Raw genomic sequence first — 22527 nt, 5'->3', positions numbered from 1 at the left:
ACAGGCATGCATCCACCATGCCCAGCTAATATATATATATATATATTTATTTATTTATTTTTAGTTGTCCAGCTAATTTCTTTCTCTTTTTTTAGTGGAGACATGGTCTCGCTCTTCCTCAGGCAGGTCTCGAACTCCTGAGCTCAAATAATCCACCTGCAGCCTCCCAGAGTGCTAGGATTACAGGTGTAATCCACCACACCCAGCCTCCTGCCTTTTGTTATAAGTGTACTTATCCCATTCATGAGATCTCCCCCTTATGACCTAATCACCTCCCAAAGCCCATACCACCAAATACCATCGCATCAGAGTTTAGACCTCAACATATGAATTTTGGAAGGATACAAACATTTAGTCCATAGCACATCCAAGAACATGTTCATAGATTGGAAAACTTAACAGTGTTAAGGTGGCAGTACTCCCCAAATTGATCTAAAGATCCAATACAATTCATATCATCAGCTGACTTCTTTATAGAAATTGATATGTCGATTCTAAAATCATATGGATTTGCAAGAGACCATAATAGCCAAAACAATCTTGTAAAAGAAGAACAAAGTTGGAGGGATCTTATGTGGATTGACAAGGGCCTGTGTACTAAGGGTCTCTGTACTGAGTCTTTCCACCCCTAAAAGAGGAAGTGGGTCCTGTAGAAGCTGGATGAGTCCTCTCCAGCAGAAAGGCCAGAGGTGCACGTTAGGGGTCTCAGCTGGGCCTCATGGCGAGACTGGCGACTGGTTGGAGATGCCAAATCCACAGGCATTAGGCCTGGGCAGGTTCTGGTATGGCTAGTGGGCTAGTTTTTCCAGACTAGTACTGTTTCACTACAGAAAGAGAGTGGCCCGGTCTCCCTCTGTTGAGCGAAGCACCCAGGCCCAGGACACATGTCATACCACTGACGTGAGTTGGGGACAGGTGGGTGGCAGATGTGCCCCTTCAGGCTTCATTGTCACCTGATTGGCTGGAAGAATAGCCTGGAGGCAAGGACCCCCATCCCACAAGGGGAAAGTGGAGGGCTCGCCATGCATATGGGCCTGAGGCAGTGCCAGTGAAGTCCCTCTGCTTGTGTTCTGGACACAATCTAGGACTAGGCTGTCGCTTAACACAGCTGAGCCTGCTGTCAGTCTCCAATCTGGGACCTCGGGGAGGCCCAGGGGCGTCCCAAGTTACACTTGCCCTCTTGTTCTCAGTCTGGAGACACCTCTCTCCCCGTGGTGGATTTGACACTCGGCAAGGTGAAGCCCCGCTGAAAGCTGGAGCTCAGGCCACTGGGACCGCATGGCGGGGAGGAAAAGGCAGGGCTTCGGCATTCGACAGACTCAGGTCCAGAGTTTGGACCTGCCACCTACTAGCTGTGAGATCTTAATAAACTACCTTCTGCTATAGATCAAATGTTTGTGTCCCCCTAAAATTCACATGTTACATTCTAATGCCCAACATGATGGTATTTTAAGGTGGGGCCTTTGGGAGGTGACTAGTTCATGAGGGTACAGCCCTCATAAATGGGATCAATGCCTTTATAAAAGAGGCCCCAGAAAGATCCTTCTCACCTTCCGCCACATGAGGCTGCAGTGAGAAGACTGTTATCTAAGAAGCAGACCCTCACCTGACACCGAATCTTCTGGCACCTTGACCTTGGACTTCCTGGCCTCCAGAACTGTGAGAAATAAATTTCTGTTGTTTATAAGCCGCCCAGTCTACGGTGTTTTGTTACGGAAGCCCGAACGGACTGAGACGCCTCCACTTCTGATCCTGTTTCCTCATCTACACATGCGGAGGAGGGGTACTCTTATAGTGCCATCAGGCCACAGTAACACATGGGACTTCGCTTCCCCTCTCCCGGGGACTTGGAGTAGAGGCAGCCTCTGCAGACGGGATTGTACTAGCTCGGACTGCTTCCCCCGCTCTCATGTGATGCCTACTGAATGCAGTTCTGGAGGCAGAAAGGCAGAAACAAAATTCGCATCCATGTTCCTGCTGGGGTGAACGTAGCTCAGGGGAGCTCCCTTGTCCACTTTAGGCCAGTGTCTTAAAGAAATGGTGCCCTGGGATGGAGGTAGCACGGTCAGTGGGCAAGAGCACCTGGGGTGGGGGCAAGGAGGGCATGTTCCCTCTATGCTGCCCCTCAATAGCTGAAGGTTTCCAGCTCCTCCCTAAGCCATAAGGCTGGGAGGCTCCCTCAGAGTTGGTGGAGAGCCTAGGACCAGTGGCCCTGATTTTCTGGGACCAAGTAGGTATTCTTGTGGCCAGCAGGTGGCGCTGAGCCCTCAGTTCTGCCAGCTTCAGCCTCACTGTCACCGGCAGTTCAAGGTCCATGAAAGGGTAGAGGAAGGTTACTCTGGATGGTGCGGGCAGGAGCTCCTCATTAGTGAATCTGGGCCCTCCCCCTGGCCTCTAGGACAGCCATGCTGAGTCACAAGAGCCAGTCTCCTAGAACCCTGGGCTGACCCCTTCATCCTCAACCAGAAATGAGTCAGCTCTGCAAGGAAGGGAACCAACTCTGGAACAGCCTGGGACAGACCCTCACTGATCCAGCTGAAGCCAGGCCTCACACTGTAGCATACCCCCGGCTTGTCGTGTACATCATCCATCCATCCACCATTCGTTCATTTGTCCATGCATTCAGTACCTACTCAGTGTCAGGCACAATGCTGAGTTAGATACAGTCCCTGACCTCAAGCAGCCATGGACTTGGGGATGGGGAGACAGACCCATAAACACAGACAGAAGGAGAATGCCCATAGTGCAGGGGAGGGAAAGGACCATCTTTTTCCAGAGAAATCAGGGAGGGCTTCAAGGAGGCATCATTTGGCCTGGAGTTTTATGGATTTCAACAGAGATGAGGCCTGGGCAGTCCAGGCAAGGCAAAGTCTGGGAGGTAGGAAGCTCCATGTTACATGCAAGGAGGGGACAGGATAGGAGGGACCTGGGGAAGCAGGTGGGTGAGTGCAGAGTCCTGGCAAGAGAACAGTGTGGGCTATAAGGCTGGAAAGGTGGCCTCAGCCTGAAATGGCTACAACGTCTAGCATCCTCCGGGAGGTGGTGGGGGACTACGGAAGGTGTTCCACGCAGGAGGGAAGGACCAGCCCTTCTAAGGCCAGCCTGGAGGCTGCGTGGCAGATGGGCCTGCAGGGTGGGATGAGGGGCAACCTGGCGACAAGGAGACCAGGTACCAGGTGCTGCCACAGCCCCTGTAGTCATGGTCTGAGCCAGGAGAGGGCACTGTGTAGAAGGGAAGACCAAGCAGAGAAACGCATTCCTGAAAGGAAATAAAAAAGCATCTTCTCTCTGAAGGTTTGGTCAGTTTTCTCATTATGTGGCTGATTCAGCAGCAATCACAATAGTTAACATTTATTGAGCACTTGTAGACCAGGCACTTAAGCATTGTACATATGTTTTCACTTACTCCCACAACAATTCTATGAGGTAGGTACTATTAGTATCTTCATTTAATAGATGAGACACAGAGGGTTAAGTTACTTGGCCAAAGTCATATAGCTAGAGCCAGGATTCGAACCCAGGCAGTTGGCTTGAGAGTTCATGCTTCAATCACTACACTAATGCCTACAACATCCCCACTTCCTCCCCAGCACCCCAGCCTCCCAGCGGATCCCTGGGAGTGAAGGCAGACCCGGGGCTATAAAGGCTAGTAGGTGCCCAAAGATTGAGATGCTGGGCCATCTGAGGCAATAGGGGAATGTCCCCCTGAGCTAGGGGAAGAGGAGCCAGCACCAGGTCCCTTCCCTGGCCTCCCTGCTAGGGTCCATAACAGCTCTTGAATGTGGGGTGGCAGCCGCCAGCCCCTGCCCCTCCCTTTCCCCGCATGCTCACTGCTTCCCCAGCAAGAACAGCCCAGAGTTTAGGTCATGAAGAGGGAGGCTTTATTGACAATGGAGAAGGCAGAATTCTGGGCAAGTACATGCAGCCCTGCTCCAAGAGTCCAGGCTGGAGTCAAGCCCGTCAGGACTAAGGGCTTTTTTGCCTCAAGGACCTCACTCACCCTCACCATCCTGAACTTTCCATCACCTCCTTTTCCAGCAATCTCAAAACACTCAGCCCCAAGGCCATCCTCTGGACAAAGTAAGTAGCAGCCACCAGTGGGGAGCCAGGACCAGAGTTGAGGCCATCATTGTGGTGGGCATGGGACCCCTCTCCCCAGCCTCTGGGGACAGAACAGGAGGGGGCAGGCACAACAACCCCAGTCCAGGGGGCTGCCCTCGATGCAGGAGGCTGGTGTTGGGGGCAAAGGGCAGGGGCATCTCCTCCCCATGCCTGAGCAAGGCTCTGCAAAGCTGAACCTCTTCATGTCACTCTCCCCTGCTGCCTTCCCTCCCTGTCCTGAGCCTGCCCCACAGATGAGGCCCTGTCAGCCTCAGCCTGTGCCCACCCGTGTAGGCTTCGCAGCTCTAGCCCTCCTCTCTCATCCACTGTCCTCCCTGGCTGCCCAGGCCCAGCCCTTAGCCCAGAGCTTTTTCAGGGACCAGGCGGGGCTGGGGCCTGACCACAGGCATTTCTTATGGTCACAGAAACAGGGCATCAGGCCTCCAACCTGGGGGCTGTTCTTCTACAGCCACCTGCCCAGCTTGTGGCCAGTCGATCATGGGGACCCAGGACTGGCTGGGGACCCAGCTTTAGAGCCCAGCACCCCCCACAGCCTCCCCAGCTTTGGGTGAGGGGAGAGGGGCAAGCCAGTCCTGAGCAGGGGCTGGGAGGAGCAGGGACAAAAATAACCCAGTACAGGCTCCTGCTGAGGCCAGAAATAGCGTAGTGACAAGTGCCTTGTAACACCCCGGGTGAGCAGCAGGGGGAAGCTGAGCTGAGGAGGCCCAGCCTCACAATAGGCCCAGGCCTGGCTGAGGGGCCATCCACACTACATACCATCCCACTCTGCCGTGTGCACACACGCATGTGGCAGGTTCAAGGGACCACGGCTCAGGACAGGGAATCCGGAGCGATGCTAAACCTGGGCTTGGCCTTGGCCACGGCCACGCTGCGCTTGCGCAGTGGCCCTCGGGCTGAGGCGAGGGTCAGGGCGTCCAGCAGGCTGCGGTCCTCATCCAGCTGGCGGGCTGTGCAGAGTGGCGTGGGCACTTTAATGGTGTTGCCGAACTTGGAATAGTCCACGGAATAGCGTCCATCCTCCTCAGCCACAATGGGGACAAAGCGCTGGCCCCACAGGATCTCGTCCGCCAGGTAGGAGGTGCGGGCCTGGGTGGTGATGCCTGTGGTTTCCACCACGCCTTCCAGGATGACGATGATCTCGAGGTCCTGGTGGTGGTGCAGGTCGCCGGGCGCCAGGTCGTAGAGCGGGCTGCTGGCATCGATGACGTGGTAGATGATGAGGGGCGCCACCAGGAAGATGCTGTTGCCTCCCATGCCGTTCTCCATGGGGATGTCCACCTGGTGGAGGGGCACCACCTCGCCCTCTGGGCTGGTGGTCTTGCGCACCACCTGCATGTGGATGGTGGCGCTGATGATCATGCTCTTGCGGAGGTCGCCCACCCGCAGCATGAAGCAGAGGCGGCCGTGGCGCAGGGCGATAACGGCGTGCTTGCTGAAGATGAGGGTCTCGGCCCTGCGGTGGGCCTGTGCGGTCTTCATGAAGATGCAGCCCAGCATGATGGCGTTGATCATGAGCCCCACGATGTTCTGCACAATGAGCACCAGGATGGCCAGGGGGCACTCCTCGGTCACCATGCGTCCACCAAAACCAATGGTCACCTGGACCTCGATGGAGAAAAGGAAGGCAGATGAAAAGGAGTTGATGCTGGTGACACAGGGCTCCCCGGCGCCCTCAATAGGGGCCAGGTCGCCGTGGGCGAAGGCGATGAGCCACCAGGCCATAGCGAAGAGTAGCCAGCTGCACAGGAAGGACATGGTGAAGATAAGCAGCGTGTGCGGCCACTTGAGGTCCACCAGCGTGGTGAACACGTCCTGCAGGAAGCGGCCCTGCTCCCGAATGTTCTTGTGGGCCACGTTGCAGTTGCCTTTCTTGGACACAAAGCGGGCCCTCCGCTCTCGGGCACGGTACCTGGGCTCCGCGGGGTCTTCCGCCAGGCGTGTCAGCACATACTCCTCAGGGATGATGCCCTTGCGGGACAGCATGGCTCTAGTGACCCCCAGAGGGGGGCTTTCCCCATGGGGGGCACCCCTGACCTGGCCTAGGACCTCACTGTGGCGTCTCCTCCTTGGGCACACTCCCACCCTGGGGCCACCCTCAGCCTGTGCTGGCCTCCCTTCTGAGATTCCAATCTTCTTTCTCTCCTACACCTTGATCCTGCTTCACTTCTTTCTGTCAGCTTCACACTTTACCCCACCTGCCCATTGCCTACTGAGCCCCCAACCCCGCCTGCTCTCTCTCAGCTGGTCCCCTCCCAGCTCTCCTCCACCAGCTGAGAACCCCTGGGGCCCGCTAAGACTCCCTCTCCCCACCCAGCCCTAACACCCAACTTAACACCTCCGGATCTTTCCAACTAGCCAGACCTCATACAACCCCCACCGCGTCTCCTGCCTCACCCATTTCGGTCCCCGGCTGCCCTCCAAGCTCCAGCTTCATGTCCTCACCACCCCCAGTCTCTTCTGCAGGTATGCCCCCTATTTCCTACCCCACCCGTCCCGTAGCGTCCCCGCCGTTCTTCGGATCCCTCTCCAGCGCTCGTCCTCTCTGTCTCCTTGGGCTCCTGCGCCCTCCGGAGTCACCGCCCCACCCGGCTCAACTTCGGACCCCCTCGGCCCCCGCACGACCCGGCCGGGCTCGCTCCAGGTCGCGGCCTCCCGGCTCCCAGCAGGCGCCAGCCCGCGCCCCCGCCCGCGCCCGGCGCTCCGTCCCCGCCCCGCCCGCTCGTCGTCGCTGCACCTGCTCCTGCTCCTCAAGCCGCAGCCGTCGCCTCCCCGCCCCCTCCCGCCGCCGTGGGGCGCGCGGCGTGCTGTGCTCGCGTTTCGTCGGTCCGTCTGCGGGTCGGTGGAGACCGACCTGTGCTGGGTGGGGGTAGAGGACCGCGTGCTGGGGGCGCCCGAGGAGCGGAGCGGGGCCGAGGGGCCGGGGACCGCCAGGGGGCGCCCGACCTATTCCTGAGCGGGAGAGGGGGCGGGGACAGGCGCAAGCCCCGCCCTCGCCTCGCCCTACCTCCCCCAACCCCCCACACCGCCTTCCTTCTCCGGACTCGCAAGTCTGGCGTTGGGGGTTTGTCAAATCTGATGGATCAAAAGAGGTTCCTTCTGCCCACGCCCCATGAAACTGGGGTGCGAGGAGAGAGCTGTGACCCCGCGCCCCCTGTCTGGGGATCGCAGCCCCTGTCGCCCTGGCACCCCTCCTCCATTATTCCCATCCGTATTTGGGTCAATATCCGCCTCTAGCGCAGCGCTGGGTTTTGTGGGTTCCCGGGGAGAGGAGGCACCGAGGGGCAGCGCCACCAGTCCCCGGGCTGCCGGAAATTAGGTGACCCAGGACTTCTCCACTGACAGCTTCTTCCCTTTGGAGGATGCTCTTCGTCTTTTCTCAGTCCTGAATCTTTTGAGAATCTGATGAAAGCTTAGATTCCCTCCCATTAAAAAAAAAAAAAAGTATCTCAGTAGGTGTAGGGACACAGTTTAACATCTACGACAGGGGATTCGAGATGCTGCAGCCAGAACCCTGGGCGGTTCCATCTTCTCAATCACGACCATCCCTACTTTATTTATCTATTTATTTAAGAGACAAGGTCTGGCTCTGTCGCTCAGGCTGGAGTGCAGTGGCACGGCCCCATCTCGGGTCACTGCAGCCTCGAACTCCTGGGCTCCAACGATACTCCCCCCGCCCCTGCTTCCTCGGTAGCTGGGACTACAGTCGCCCCACCATGCCTGGCTAATTTATTTAAAATTTTTTAAAGAGATGGGGTCTTGCTACGTTGCAGAGGCTGGTTTTGAACTCCTGGGCTCATGTGATCCTCCCACCTCAGCCTCCCAAAGTGCTGGAATTATAGGCATGGGCCACTGTACCTGGCTCATCACTACTTTAAAGAGGGTTTGAGCTGCTGGCACCTGCTTTGCACTTCCTTACACCTGTAGCCTGATTTCTTCCACCTTAGGTGATCACTCCATTAGAGGTATCTAGGTCTTAGTATGTGTATTAGGGCTGGCTTGGGTACTGGGGGACCCAGGCTCTTGGCCCAGACATGGTGCACGCATCAGCCTAAGGTTGCCCTGTGGCTTGTCCCTCCAGTTCTCAGGTGGGAGGAAAAGACTGCTAGGTCTTTTTAGGAACACTAATGACTCCACCCCTTCTGTGGGGCTCAGATCCTCATGGAGAAACCCCTGAGCAGTGTGTGACCGTTTTTTGGAGTGGGGCTTAGAGGCGGAGGCTGCAAAGGTAGGGAGCGTGGGGCTGTGGGCCACAGAGGGACAGGGCATGGCTTTCATACTGGGTTTTCTTTTCTCTCCCATACCCACCTGCAGGCTGAGTGAATACCACTACAAAGGGTGAGTGTCATCTTGGGCTGTATTAATAGAGGTGCAGTGCCAAGGGTGGGAAGGGTGAAACAGGATGAGCACAGTGGGGGGCAGAAGGAGATAGGGTTACATGGGAAACTTCTGAGGCAACTACAGCTGTTTAGCTATCAGAAAAGGAGCCTTGGAGAGTCCCCCAAGGTCTTTGGGCACTATTGCAGAAACACCTGAGGTTGTAGGAGGATGGACTAGTAGTTTTGTGTGGCCCAAAGGACAGAACAGAGTGGAACGGAGGCAGGCTTTGATTTCACATATGGAAGAGTCAGTTCTCATAACAACAAGCAGAGATGGCCCACCAAGGCTGGTGGCCCATCAGGGATGTTACAGAGGTATTTAGGCCAGGATGGCCTTGGGCATCCCTGTGACACTTCACTGTGGGCCCTGCCCTGCCCCCTGCTACGTCCTTTCAGTCCCTCGGGTGGGGTGGCTTTGGGGTAGTGTTAGCCATGTGGAGTCCTCTTTCTGCTGCTCCCTGTCTCTGCTCCTGGGAGACCAGCAGTGGAGGGAGCTGCTGCCACCACCGCCTACTCCAGGGAATCTCAGAGCTGGAAAGGCCAGGGCCTGACTTTAGGTGTGGCCCTGAGGCCTCAACTGTTCCCTGCTCCACCCTTTTATGGGAGTGAGTCTCGCACCCAAAGGACTCAGTCTTCTGCTCTGCTCCATCCTGCACGTGCTCATGCTCATCTCTCTAGACACTGCACTTGGCAGGTCCCTTCTTGCTCAAAACCCTTTTCCACTCCCTTTTTGTCCATAGGTTTATCTCACACTCCTTGTCCTGCCATTCAAGGCTCTTTGACTTGCTGCCTCCCTGCTGCCCTCATCTCCCTCCCACCTCCCTGACCAGCCATCACTCCCTAGCTCTTGCTGCCCCACCCCCACCCAGCCCTTTTTTCTAACCCTCTGCCTATCCTATTGCTCCCATGCCCACTTCAAATCCCGCCTTTCCCAGGCAGCCTGCCTGACCTCACAGAGCTCTTACTTTCTGAGCTCCCTTGCATCCTGGAACATCTAGGACCCCATTAGAGGGGTCTGTGGTGGGTGCCCCCCTCTAATGACTGGTGGGTTTTCTTTATGTTGTGTATCTCTCACCCCCTTACAGCCAAGAGGAATGCAGGCCCAACTCCTAGATCAATCCCCACAAGGCCTGGTACAGCCAGTGTTGCAGGTGCTATACAAATGATAATTAAATGAGATGTAGGCCAGGCACAGTGGCTCACACTTGTACTCCCAGCACTTTGGGAGGCTGAGGCCAGAGGATAGCTTGAGCCCAGGAGTTTGAGGTTGCCGTGAGTTAGGCTGATTCTACAGCAGCCTAGCCAGGACAACAGAGCAAGACTCTGTCTCAAAAAAAAAAGATAAAAAGGTGTACCAAATAGTAGGCATCCTAGCCAGGTGCAGTGGTGCACATCTGCTGTCCCAGCTACTAAGGAGGCTGAGCAGGAGATCGCTTGAGCCCAGGACTTGGAGACCACTCTGGGCCCAGATCAGCCTGGGCAACATAGTGACACCCTGTCTCTACCAAAAAAAAAAAAAAAAAGAGAGAGAGAGATGTACACAAGCACCTGCCATTTCTTGGCTGAGTGCAGGTGTGTACTCTTGTTTTCTGATGCAGACATCAGGGCAGTTGTTTTGGTCTCCCTGCTATCTGGGCCCCAGCATCTCCCAGCCACATCTGACTAATTTGTGATACGTGCACTGTGCTTACCCTCTGAAGGACTATCCTTCCCCCACTTCTGAATGCCCCTGTTTGGGGGACAGAAATGGGGACATGTGATCCAGGCCTAGCCAGTCAGTGTATTCTAGTTTTCTGACCACAGTGATTGGGTGGGGATGAAGATGTGACCCAAGTTTGTCCCTTGAGATTTGCTCCCAAGATTTTTGCTGGAACTATTGGGAAAGAGCATCTTTTTTTCCTCTTGGGTTTCCCTGGAGTAGGATGTAAACTGGAGCTGCTAGTAGCCATCTGTCATCCGGGAGGGAGAGGAGCATAGATTCCAGAAATGGAGACATATCCCTGATGTCAAACACCTGGATCTGGCCACCCCTGAAGTAGTACACCTCTTGGCCTTTTCAGTCACATACTGCACTAAATCCAAGATTTTGTTTTAAGCCACTATGAGTTGGGTTCCTGTCATTTGCAATGAAAACAGTGCTAATCCAGGGTACCCAGGCCCCACAATTTTAATCCAAGAGTGCAAGTGAGAAGAAAGGGGACCAAGCTATATGGAAATCTGTTAACTTACCTGAAGAGGTCGTGACAGAAACTCTTGCTATGGACTGAAGTGTGTCCCCCCAGATTCACAGGTTGAAGCCCTAACCCCCAATGTAACTGTATTTGGAGATAGAGCCTGTGAGGAGGTAAGGTTCAGTGAGGTCCTAGGGATGGGGCCCTAATCCAATATGACTGGTGTCCTTATAAGAAGAGAGAGAGACTGACAGACCCCAGGGATGCATGTGCACTAAGGAAGGGCCATGTGAGGACACAGCGAGAAAGTGGCTGTCTGCAAGTCAAGGAGGGAGCCTTCAGGAGAAACCAAATCTGCAGCACCTTGATCTTGGACTTCAGCCTCCAGAGCCGTGAGGAATAAACTTCTGTTGTTAAAGCCACCCAGTCTGTGCTATTCTGTTGTGGCAGCCTGAGCGGACTAATACAGCCCCCTGTTCACAGATGAGGAAACATATGCAGACCCCGCTCAGAGGTCTGCCTGATGCCAAGGACGGGCTGGCTCTACCGTACCCACTGTCCACTGCCAGCCGCCACCCCCAGACTCAGGGCCTCCCGTAGCAAATAACCAATCTCTTTATTTACAAGTGATTTACAGTTAGAAAACCCAGGCAGGGGGTGGGGCAGGGTGGGCGTATGGGATGGCACTTGGGCTCTGGCAGGTTACTTGTCTGCACGGACGAAGGAGGCGAAGACACTGTCCTTCTGGCTGAGCAGCGTGTCTGGCTTGTCGAACTCGAGGATGGCACCACGCTTGAGGACAATCACCAGGTCTGCACTCAGGATGGTGTGCACTCGGTGCTGGGGGCGGGAGGGCTGGTCAGGGTGGTGCGAGAGGAAGGGGCTGGCAGCTGAGGGCATCCCTCCCGCAGCTTGGAGGAGGAGGTGGCATGTGGCCACAATGTCCTGTCTCTGTGGCGACTGCCCTTCCTGGGGTGGCTGTGACTCCAAACCCTCTATCCACTAATACCACCCTTCTTCACTCTCCAAGTCCCACCTCTGCCCCACCGCAAGCTTCAAGACTCAGAGACCCCCTCTCTACCTCCTACGGAGAAGTCACCCTAGCCTAGCTCATGGGGCCTTGGGATGGGGCAGACTGTGGACCCTGGGGAAAGAGAGGAGGGGAGGGTAGGTCTGAGGGAAGTGCAGGTGCAAATCTTCCCCCCTCACCCCAATTCCTGCAACCCAGGCTCCCTGCAGGCCCTCCAGACTCCTTGCCCTGTAGGGCATCCCTCCTGCAGCCCCAGGGTCCTTTCTTAATTACTGGAACCAGGTGAGCCCTCTCTCTGGGTGTCCCCTACACCCCAGCAATGAGCTCCTTACCGCAATGGTGACCACCGTGCGGTCTGCGAAGGCCGTCATCACCACCTTCTGGAGGATGTTCTCCTGCCGGGTTGGGGCAGCAGCTATTGACTCACCTGCCCAGTGGGTGGGTCTCACCTGGTTTCCTTCAGATGTAGGGCCCAGTCCTAGCCCCACCCCTACCCTCTAGCTGGCCCAGTCCCATGGGACTGTCCAGGTTCCTGGGCGCTCAGCTTGGTGTCTCTGTGTGTTGTGAGTGTGTCTGTGTGTATGTTGTGTGGTGGGTGATGAAGTGAAGACTATGTGGGTCTGTGCATGGCGTGTGTGTGTGCATGGCATGTGTGTGGGGCATGTGTGCATGTGTGGGGTGTGTGTGTATGTGTGGTGTGTGTGTGCATGTGTGTGGGCTGTGTGTATGCATGTGTGGGGTGTGTGTATGCATGTGTGGGGTGTGTGTATGTGTGTGTGTGGTGTGTGTGTGCATGTGGGGGGTATGTGTGTGTGTGCATGTGTGAGTGTGTATGTGCATGTGTGGGGTGTGTGTGTGTGTGCATGTGTGAGGTGTGTGTGTGTGGTGTGTATATGAACATTCCCTAGGACCAATGGAGTCAGGGTCTGCCCCCCCCTTTACCTTTTCTGCCACACACAGCCCCAAGCAACGTGACCCTCAGGGCTACTTTGTACAAACTTCCCCCTAAGACCCCACCGCAACCCTCTCCCAGACTGCCATCCACGGATGTGCCCGGGACCAACCGTGGCCATGTCGATGGAAGCTGTGGCCTCATCCATGATGAAGATGCTGGTCTTCCTCACGAAGGCCCGAGCCAGGCAGAACAGCTGCCTTTGGCCCTGGCTGAAATTCTCCCCGCCTTCCGTGATGATGGCATCTGAAAATGGCCCGGAGACGGGCTGAGTTAATCCTGTGCTGTGAGTGGGACAGATGGGACAGCTTGGGGGGCTATTGGGAAACATGTGTACGGGGCAAATATGTGGGTGTGTGTCGGGAGCACAATGCGTGCAGGGCTGATGCACCCGACACAACGAAACAGAGGCCATCTGCGTGGACCGCAATGAGAAGGGCACCCCTGGGAGGTGCATGCCACTGTGGCCCTGGCCAGCTCCGGGAGGGGCGTGTGCACTCGGCATGGGTGTGCTGCACGTGTGTGGGCCTTGGTGGGGTGATTCCCGGAAGCCAAGGCTTGGCCAGCCCCCACGGCTCCAGGAGCTGCCGCAAACACACCAAGGCTCTGCTGACTGCTAGCCTGGGGACAGGGTCTTCCCAGTAGCCTCAATGAGTGACCCGTGTTTGTGATTTCCGTCTGTCCTCTCCTCCCCCTGGGCAGAAGTGAGTAAGTGGGGGTATGGGGCAGGGCAGGGCTGAAGGTACCCCTGTGGTCTGGAAGACTTGCAATCTCTGTCTCACAGTGACTCCTACTATCCCATCGGGAGGGACCACACCCTGAACAGACCAGTGTGACCTGGGGCAAGTCACTTCACCCCTCTGGGCCCTGTATGGTGAGAGGTAGACTAAATGGTCTCTGGGGTCCTGCCAGACCCCAGACTCCAAACACAAGGCAGACCTAAAGCATGGGTGTGAGGCTTCCCTCCCCTGCCCTTGAGCGCCCAAGTCCCCACTAGGCCAGGAGCAGTTACCGAGGCCTCCGGGCAGTGCCTTCACCACCAGCTTCAACTGGGCTATCTCCAGCGCCTCCCACAGCGTGCTGTCCGAGCACTTCTTCTCTGGGTCCAGGTTAAATCTGGAGGTGGCACAGAAAGCCCCAGGAGGGAGGGGAGCAGGGTGCTACCTCCATCCCCAGGGGTCGCTCGGAGGCTGAGGCAGGCGAAGGGGATAGTGAGTGAGCACTGATGACTCGGGGCCTGGCTGGGGGAGAGCACTGAGGGGGTGGCAGTGGGTGGAGGACAGCATCTCAAACCCGTGGGTGGGATCCCCTACCAGGGCCTGCCTGGTGGGAGGAGAAGGGCATGAGGGGCACTCCCATGTGTCCTGGTCCCTCCCCACTGACCCTGGGGCTGGCGCTGGCCTGGCGGGGTGGTGGGGCTCACCGGATGGTGCCGCTGAAGAGGACGGGGTCCTGCAGGATGATGGAGAGGCGTGAGCGCAGGGTGTGCAGGGGCAGTTTGGCGATGTCAATGCCGTCGATGATGATGCGCCCTGCATGGAGGTGATGTCACAGGTGGGGCGGCCCTAGCTAGCAGTCAGGGTGGTGCTGGGAACAGACCCAGCCAGGGTCATAGGTCCCAGTGAGGATGCAGGGCAAGGCAGTGACTGCTGGGCCTCCCCTGATATGTAATCACACAGCAGGGCTGTGCGCTGTGGGGACACATGGGGTGCCCACCATACCACTCAAACAAACCTTCGAACATGTCCACCATGCGGAAGAAGGCGAGAGAGAAGGAAGACTTCCCACTGCCTGTGCGGCCGCAGATCCCGATCTGGAAAGAGAAGCAGGCATGACGCTGGGGCTCTGGCTGCTGGGAGTAGCCTCTAGTGCCAGCTCTGGGGCTGTGCACAGGTGTGGGAGGTCACAGTGTCTCTTCTTGGTCTGGTTTTCTGACCAGCTTCTCTTATTTATTTATTTATTTATTTATTTTTGAGACAGAGTCTCACTCTGTTGCCTGGCCTAGAGTACCGTGGCTTCAGCCTAGCTCACAGCAACCTCAAACTCCTGTGCTCAAGTGATCCTCCTGCCTCAGCCTCCAGAGTAGCTAAGTAGCTGGGACTACAGGAGCCAACCACCACACCCAGCTAATTTTTTCTATTTTTAGTTGCCTGGCTAATTTTTTCTCTATTTTTTAGTAGAGACAGGATCTCATTCTTGCTCAGGCTGGTCTTGAACTCCTGACCTCAAGCAATCCCCCCAGCTCGTCCTCCCAGAGTGCTAGGATGACAGGTGTGGGCCACTGCGCCCAGCCCAACCAGTTTCTCTTTGGCCACGAAGGTTTGGGTTTATTTCCTGTGGTGGGTCCACAGGGGGCTCACACAGGGGACTGGAAGGCAAGTGCAAGACATGGATATCCATTTTCTGGGGCCTTGGTGTGGGTCTGGGTGTGCTGGGTACTTGGCTGCAGGGGAGTTGGGGACACTGGTGTGTCTCTATGTGCATGAGTGTGGCAGGAGGACAAGGGGGCAGCTGAGTGTGGTGTGCAGAGTTCTGTCTGTGTGCCCCGCCTTAAACTGGAAGAGCCTTCTCTGACCCCATTGCCCTTGGGTACCAATAGAAATTACAATAAAAGACCACTACAGAGGCAGAGACAGTGACATCGAAAGACAAGAGAAGCAGGGACAGATGGGAGGAGACAGAGGCAGGGACAGAGGTATATCCCAAGGTCAGAGGTAGTGAGATGGACAGACAATGACAGAGTGAGAGAGACAGACCAAGAGACAGAGGTGGAATGGGAGGACATGAGGAGAGGTGGCCCAGAGCACCAGGCAAGGGCTCTTCCCCTCGAGAACAAGGATGGCCTCGCCTTGCACCCAGGCCCATGCTCTGGAGCTTGGGGCAGTGTCCTGGGGAGAGGCCTGTCCATTTGCGGGAGGGGCCCTGACAAAGGCTCTCTAAGCTGGGGAAGTCTGGGTGTCCGTCTCCTTGGGGTGAGTGAGGAGATAGGGCTTGAGGCAGCAGGAGGAGAGGGGAGGGTGGAGAGAAAAGGTGGGCCAAACCCTGAACGGCCAGGGCTGGAGATGAGGGTCTGAATGGGTGAGGCCTGGAGGGGCCCTGGCGGGCCCCAGGGTGACTCTGTGCAGCTGTCTGTCCTCGCCCTCCCAGCCCTGCTCAGGCCTGTCCTGCAGAGTTGGGGCAGGGCGAGGGCTGGCCTGACCTTCTGTCCCGGGGAGATGAGGGCGTTGACGTGCTTGAGCACAGGCTTCAGGGAGCTGTCGTAGCGCACGCTCAGGTTCTGGATCTGGATCTTCCCACGGTCGGGCCAGTTCTTTGGGATCAGCGATGGTGCTGGGGGCCAGGCAGGGGCTCAGCCACCAGGCGTGCATCCAGGGATGCCACCCCATCCCCAGGCTCCCTCATGGTCCCCAACCCAAACATGCTCCTCCTCTGGGCCCTTCCCCCTGGAGCCCTCTTCCTACGCCCCTCACCCAGGAGCCCCTCGTAGCTCTCCGCCTCGGTTTTCAGGAGCCCGTGGATGCGCTTCACGGCCCCCAGCTGCAGCTCCATGTCCGCCAGGTTCCTCACCATCCAGTTGAGGTAGTTGGAGACCTGTGGGGAGCAAGCCAGGCACAGACACTCAGGGACCACCTGGTCCTGTCCTCAGCCACCAGCGTGGCTTGTCCTACAGCTGGCCGGGGGTGGGCCCCAGATGCCTCTTTTAATTTTTAGAGACAGGGTCTTGCTCTGTTACCTGGCTAGAGTACAGTGGCGTCATCACAGCTCACTGTAACCTCGAACTCTTGGGCTCAAGTGATCCTCCTGCCTCAGCTTCCTGAGTAACTGGGACTATAGGCACGTGCCACCATGCCTGGCTAAGTTTTTTTTTTTTAGAGATGGGGTTCTTGCTATGTTGCCCAGACTGGACTTGAACTCTTGGGCTCATGCTATCCTCCCACCTTGGACTCCCAAAATGCTGGGATTACAGGTGTGGGCCACCATGCCTGGCCCCCAGATGCCTTTTGCTGCCCATCCGTGGCCTGCTCAGAGTGGCCCTCCCAGGAGCCATGGGGAGTGTCATGTGACTCCTCACCCACTGCCTGGCTGGGGCCTGGGCCCTGCCTGCCTATCAGCTTTCCTGCCCACAAGGTCCTTCTGGCATCAAACTCAGATGAGCTTGGGGTAAGGCCTGGGGGTGTCCCATGTCTCAGTTGGGGAAGGTGCCCCAGAATTCCCCACATGCTGACACCTGACCGTTCCCCGGCCCTAGCCCACTGCCACTCACCATGAGGGCGTAGGTGAGGCCCAGGCCCACCAGGCCGGCAGAGAGCTCCCTGTGCAGGGAGTTGGAGATGGAGGTCACGGCTGCGATGAGCACCACACATGCTCCGATGTACTCCTGCGGAGGGAAGGAGCTAGCCTGGGCCTTGGGGTTGAGCTCAGGCGTCCCCAGCCCACCTCACTCCCTTTCCGGGAAGGGAGCAGCTCAGCCAAGCCTCTGCCCCAGCCCCGCAACTCACGCACACATCACCAGACACACAAGGCCTGTGGGGGTTCCAGGAGCCACCATGTGCCCACGTGCTGTGCTCCCCCACGCCCCAGCCACTTGCACACACATGCCACACCAGCTGGCTCACACACATACAGCATGTGTGTGTCACATGACCCACTGCAGACACACACCACAGTCACAGATACAACCATGGCAGCCACGGGCGCACACTTCAGATACACAGGCCCCAGGCAGATGTGGGGAACAGGGGCGTAGGCTGGATCTGGGGGACCACCAGGGCTGGGAAGCAGGAGCGCAGTGTGCACGCAACGTGGTGTCCCAGCTCTGGCCCCACACTCCTATCAGAACCCCCCTGGCAGGGTCCCAAGCTAGGGGTGACGGCACTTGCCATTCGGACTTCCAGCCATCTGTTGGCAGCCGTGAGGAAGAGGGAGGCAATGTTGTTGGAGTCTGTGTATTCGAGCAGCTTCTGCTGGAACCGGGCCTCGTACCTGGAGGGAGGAGGAGGAGGTTCTGGGGGAACAGAGTCGGTCCACCTAGTTCCTCTGGCACTCCCTACCTACGGAAGGGGCCGCCTGGGCCTCCTGGACATGCCACCTCTGCCACCTTATGCATGCTAGTCCTCCCTGCTCCCTTCTACTCACTCAAGCCTGTCCAGAGTCCCAGCTCCTTCAAACTCTTGTTTTCACCCCAAGACCCGTTCTCTCTAGGTCTTTCCCATTACAATAAAGGGCACCTCCCTCTACCCTGCTTCTCAGGCCCGAAACCCAGGAATCATCTGAATTCCCATGCAGTCCCTCAGCAATCTTCCCCCTCTACCTCTCGAATCGTCCTTCCATCCAGCGCTCCCTGCTTCCTGCCCACCACTCACGCTCACCTGCGCTTCTGCATCAGTTTCCCGCTAGGTGACTCTGTGGTCTCCCTTAGCCCACTCTGCACACAGCAGCCAGCAGAATCCTTCTAAATCACGAACTCAGTCCCATTTCTTCCCTGCTTAGAATTCCAATGACTTCCCCTTGCTTTTAGGATAAAGAGCCACCTCCTCTGCCAACCACCCCCTGCCACAAACTCCCTTGTGCCCTAGGCTGCAGCCACCCAGCCTGTTAAAAGTTTTGTGACAATGCCACAGTCTTCCTCACCCCCAGGGCCTTTGCACATGCTGTTCCCTCTGCCTGGAATGCTTTCTCGTCACAAGACTGGCTCCTTCTTAACTTTTGGACTTTCCTTAAATGGTACCTCCTTAGAGAGGCTTTTCCTGGCCACTATCTCACCTAAAGGAGGTTTCTCCTTTTATCCTCTGTCTCGGCAGCCTGTGTGCCCCATGGTGTCTGCTCATACTTTTCATTTCTTTTGCTGTTTATGATCCCTCTCTCTCCCTAAATTTCATGAGGATGGGGCCATTTCTGTTTTGTTCACCAATGTATCCTGGAACCTGGCACTATTAATGAATGTTTGTTGAATGAATAAACGGAGGCTTCCCTCTAATGTAGACGGGATCTCTTTGTACAAGGAACTCTGGAGGCTCCTTTCCCACTCTCAGGTCTCCCTGTGTTATGGGGCATGGACCTGCCTCCTCTCTCTGACCAGCCTGGGCTCCTGGCACAATTCCCCTTGGCCACCCCCTCAGACCTTGACGGCATGGGCCCCGCCCAGGGGAGTGCAGGAGCACTTGTCTGATGATGAACGAATAAGGAAAGAAAAGCTGTCTCATCACCACTGGTTTGATAAAGTCCGAACTCAGGGGGCTCAGAGGCACCCAAGGTGTGCCTTGTTGGGCGTTTGATTTTCACCCCGGGAAGGTGTTTATTCAGCTTTGATTATTTCTGGGTGGAAGGCATGTGTCTGAGGAGAGCAAAGCGAGTCTCCGAGGTGGGAGGAGTGTGCGGCTGCATAGCCAAGGGCTGGAGGTGTAGGGCGGGTGAGTGTCTGAGGCCAGCATGAAACCGTCTGTCTGAAGGGTTTGCGTAAGTGCGTGTTGAAGGTGCGTGTGCACAGGCATGTGCGTGGTGATACGAGTGTAAGGCACTCCTTATATGTGGGTCTCAGGGCCGTGTGTGAGTGACAAGAGAGTCTGGGCGTGTGTCAGATAGAGGCTTCTCCATGGGTGTGTGACAGCGGCCTGAGGACGGGGAAAGAGCTTCAGCAAACCCAGGTTGGAGTCCGAACGACATGACTTCCTGCCTGTGTATCAGAATGGAGACTCAGTTTTCTCACCCGTATAATGGGGACAGTAACAGTAACAGTTCCTACATGGACTGCAACAACCTCTATGCCCAACACTGAGCCCCGTGCGAGGGCTTAGCACTCTTGAAACTCTTTTGAGAAAAAACAGGGCCTTTTGGGAACGTCTAAAAGGCCAGACAAGTCTGGGTTCTGAGGGGAGCAGCAGTTCTCGCAGTCTGTGTTACCGCGATGGGTGACCCAGCCTCTCTGGGTCTCATTTCTGCACCTGTAAAACGTGGCTATGCGTACCTGTGGCATGAGGCGCTTGTGAGGATAAAATGCAATAAGGCACGCACAGCACTTAGCACGGCGCCTGGCGTGCGGTAAGTGCGCAATCAGTGAATGCTAATCAGCTCTCTACAGGGCAGGCTGCTGGGCTAAAGCCAATGAATTAAACACATATAGAGATGATTAAGAAATCTTTCATTCACGTTTAAAAATCATTCACTGTGTCAGTGCAGGGTGTGGAAGGCCTCGCTGGGCAGCAGTTCCTCTGGCAGACCACTGGGCCTGAGCCACAGGCCTGCTCTCAGGCGGGTTGTAGGAAGCCACCCGAGGGTCCGACCCATTCTAGGAAAGTCACAAACTCTCCATCCCAGGCCCAGCCCAAGGTCCTCTGGGACACCAATTGAAAGAGGGACCTCACCAAAACTCATAGCAAAGGCTAGGCCCAGGAGTGTTGAGGGACCTGGAAAATGAAGGGACAGGGGAAGGTCAGGCTTGAGAGGAGAAGGAGGCTGGGAGGAGACTCCAGAGTCATCTCCCTGTCTCCAAGCAGCTTCTGTGTGGACGCCAGCGCAGGCTTAGACAAGGGCTGGGAAGAGCTCTGCTCTGCTTTGATCTGCTCAGACAAGACCCCTGAGAGCTGGCCTCCCATCGGCCACTGGGGCCCCAGGGAGTGGACAGAGGCTGCAGTGCTGCACCAGGGGCCTGGCACCTCTCCCAGGGCTGAAGCTGGACATTAGAGGCAGGAGATGCAACCCTCTCTGGACCCTCCACTGGCCTTTGAGCCCTAGGCTTACTCCTGGACACAGGGCTTGGTGTCTTGTGGTTACTGTCACACCCCGAGCAGCTGTGCCATCCTAAAAATAGCCTATCATCATGCTCCGGGAGAGGCTTGGAGACAAGAGCCCCAACAATCTGAGGCAGGGGTCTGTGGCCTGTCTGTCTTGAGGAGAGATGCTGGAGACTTAGGGACGGGGGAGCAACAGCAGCCTCCGATGCTCCCATGTGTTTTTGTTGTTGTTGAGACGGAATCTTGCTCTGTCACCCGGGCTAGAGTGCCATGGCGTCAGCCTAGCTCACAGCAACCTCAAACTCATGGGCTCAAGCCTCCTGAGTAGCTGGGATCACAGGCACAAACCACCATGCCCAGCTAATTTTTCTATTTTTAGTAGAGACGGGGTATTGCTCTTGCTCAGGCTGGTCTTGAACTCCTGGCCTCAAGGATCCTCCTGCATCGGCTTCCCAGAGTGCTAGGATTATAGGTGTGAGCCGTCGCGCCCATCCCGATGCTCCCATTCACTAACATCACAACTCAGGGTTGCGAGAGGGTGAGCGCAAGGAGGGGAGAGGAGCGGCACTGAAGTTTCCAGGGAATTCCTCCAGCCTGGTAAACTCTCACCCATTCTGTGAGTCTTAGTTCCAGTGACACCTTCTCCATGAAGCCTTCCATGGCTGCCTCCCTTCTTTGCTCCCACAGCCCTTGTGCCTCCTTCTTTTAGAGCACCTGGCACATAGGATTTTCCAGGCCTGCTCAAAGTCTGGGCTGTAAATGCCTCCAGGGCAATGGCTCATCTGACTCCTGTTTGTCGTGCCTGGCAGGGGGCTTAGCACGTGGTGGGTGTTCAGTAAATATTTGTTGAATAAACAAGTAGGGTCAAGTCTGGGATTTGTGGGGGCCTTACACAGAGTTATATAACCTCTGTGTGCCTCAGTCTCCTCATCTGTGCAATGGGAATGATCATGCTCAGCACCTAGGGCTGCAGAGCAGAATGAAAGGGTTGGCACGAACAATACTCAGCACAGTGTTGGGCACACAGTACATCCTCCAAAAAAGAAGGCCTGAGGGTTGGTCCACATGATCTAAGGCCCTCTCTAGTATTGACATGGGAAGACTCGTCCCAGCCTTCTTGCTTTTTATACTCTGCCTTCGTTCACAGAAGCCCTGGGCTTGTCTGCAGGGTGGGAACTTTCCTCTCTGGAACACACAGATGGAGCCCATCTGGCCTGTCCCTGCTGGTGGACATCCCCTGGGTCTTGGGGCTTGAGTGGGGGTTGAGAGCCATGTGTCCTAAGTGGGACATCGAATCTCATGACCTATGACCCTGGCCCCGCCCCACTTCACTCGTACCTTGGGGGGAATCTGGACTCCTACCTGAAGGCCCGGATGGTGGTGAGGCCTTCCACCGTCTCAGCAAAGTGCGAAAGCAGCGGGAGCTGGGTGGTGTCGTCCAGCTGCTGCAGGTCCCTGTGCCGGGGAACAGAGCAGAAACGGTTAAAAGGTCAGGCTCGGTGCCCGGCCTGAATCCTCCTCCACCCTACCACTGTGTGAGCAAATGGCTTCACCTCTCCAGGCCTCAGTTTCTCACCTGTGAACAGGGATGGGAACGGTACCACTCCCTCAAGCTGTGGCGAGTGCTGTATGAGATCATGTGTGTAACATGCTTAGACACTGCCTGCCACACACAGTTACTGTCATCCTGGGCATTGTCCACCTCACGTCTGTGACCCTCCCTGGGCTTCTGCCACACAGCCCCGTGCTTGGGGGAGGCTGGGCAGGCAGCCTTAGTTCCATTTTTATAGGTGAACAGCCTGAACCTTGGGGCAGCGGGCTAAAGGGACAGACAGACAGTAAGGCCAGAGGTTTCCAAGGCAACAGAATTGCCTTTGGAGCCCCACAGCTGCACCTTGATAAGCGCGTTAGTGCCAGGAGGCCAGTTTGGGATGCAAGAAGTAGCTTTCCTGGACAAACTGTCTCCAGGGCCAGCAGGGGTGCCAGAGGAGCAGGGTGGTTTCTCTGGCAGAAGAGATGAACTTTGTAGAACAGCCTGTACTGTGTTTAAAAAGCCACTGTAATATTGTGAATATCAATGCACTATGTTCCTCCTGTGGGTGCTGGGTGATTCTGGATCATTCAAACAAAAAGCCATTTATACAAA

The 22527-nt window shown here is 56.3% G+C and overlaps 2 protein-coding genes across 6 annotated transcripts in view; both read right to left on the bottom strand.

Annotated features, from left to right (window-relative positions):
• On the bottom strand, window positions 1-6340 carry KCNJ11 (potassium inwardly rectifying channel subfamily J member 11). The gene has a single exon (XM_012780665.2). The coding sequence runs from the start codon at window positions 6103-6105 to the stop codon at window positions 4933-4935; it is 1173 nt and encodes a 390-aa protein (XP_012636119.2). The 5' UTR covers window positions 6106-6340; the 3' UTR covers window positions 1-4932.
• A 4932-nt stretch (window positions 6341-11272) lies between these two features.
• ABCC8 (ATP binding cassette subfamily C member 8) overlaps window positions 11273-22527 on the bottom strand; it is a 76404-nt gene continuing 65149 nt past the window's right edge. For 4 of the 5 annotated variants that reach the window (XM_012780661.3, XM_012780663.3, XM_012780664.3 and 1 more), the window contains exons 29-39: window positions 21744-21836; window positions 17532-17634; window positions 16916-17029; window positions 16122-16242; window positions 15851-15981; window positions 14386-14464; window positions 14075-14183; window positions 13664-13767; window positions 12764-12897; window positions 12032-12094; window positions 11273-11509 (exon numbers count right to left, since the gene is read on the bottom strand). In XM_012780661.3, the coding sequence (XP_012636115.2) occupies window positions 11372-11509; window positions 12032-12094; window positions 12764-12897; window positions 13664-13767; window positions 14075-14183; window positions 14386-14464; window positions 15851-15981; window positions 16122-16242; window positions 16916-17029; window positions 17532-17634; window positions 21744-21836 (1189 nt within the window). In that variant the 3' untranslated portion in view covers window positions 11273-11371. Of the gene's footprint in view, window positions 11510-12031; window positions 12127-12763; window positions 12898-13663; window positions 13768-14074; window positions 14184-14385; window positions 14465-15850; window positions 15982-16121; window positions 16243-16915; window positions 17030-17531; window positions 17635-21743; window positions 21837-22527 lie in introns of those variants that run through there. The other variant, XM_076002130.1, reaches the window with a different exon arrangement.

The sequence above is a fragment of the Microcebus murinus genome, chromosome 4, assembly GCF_040939455.1.
Source record: "Microcebus murinus isolate Inina chromosome 4, M.murinus_Inina_mat1.0, whole genome shotgun sequence".
Taxonomy (NCBI): Eukaryota; Metazoa; Chordata; class Mammalia; order Primates; family Cheirogaleidae; genus Microcebus; species Microcebus murinus.
This window is presented reverse-complemented; position numbering and strand designations above follow the sequence as displayed.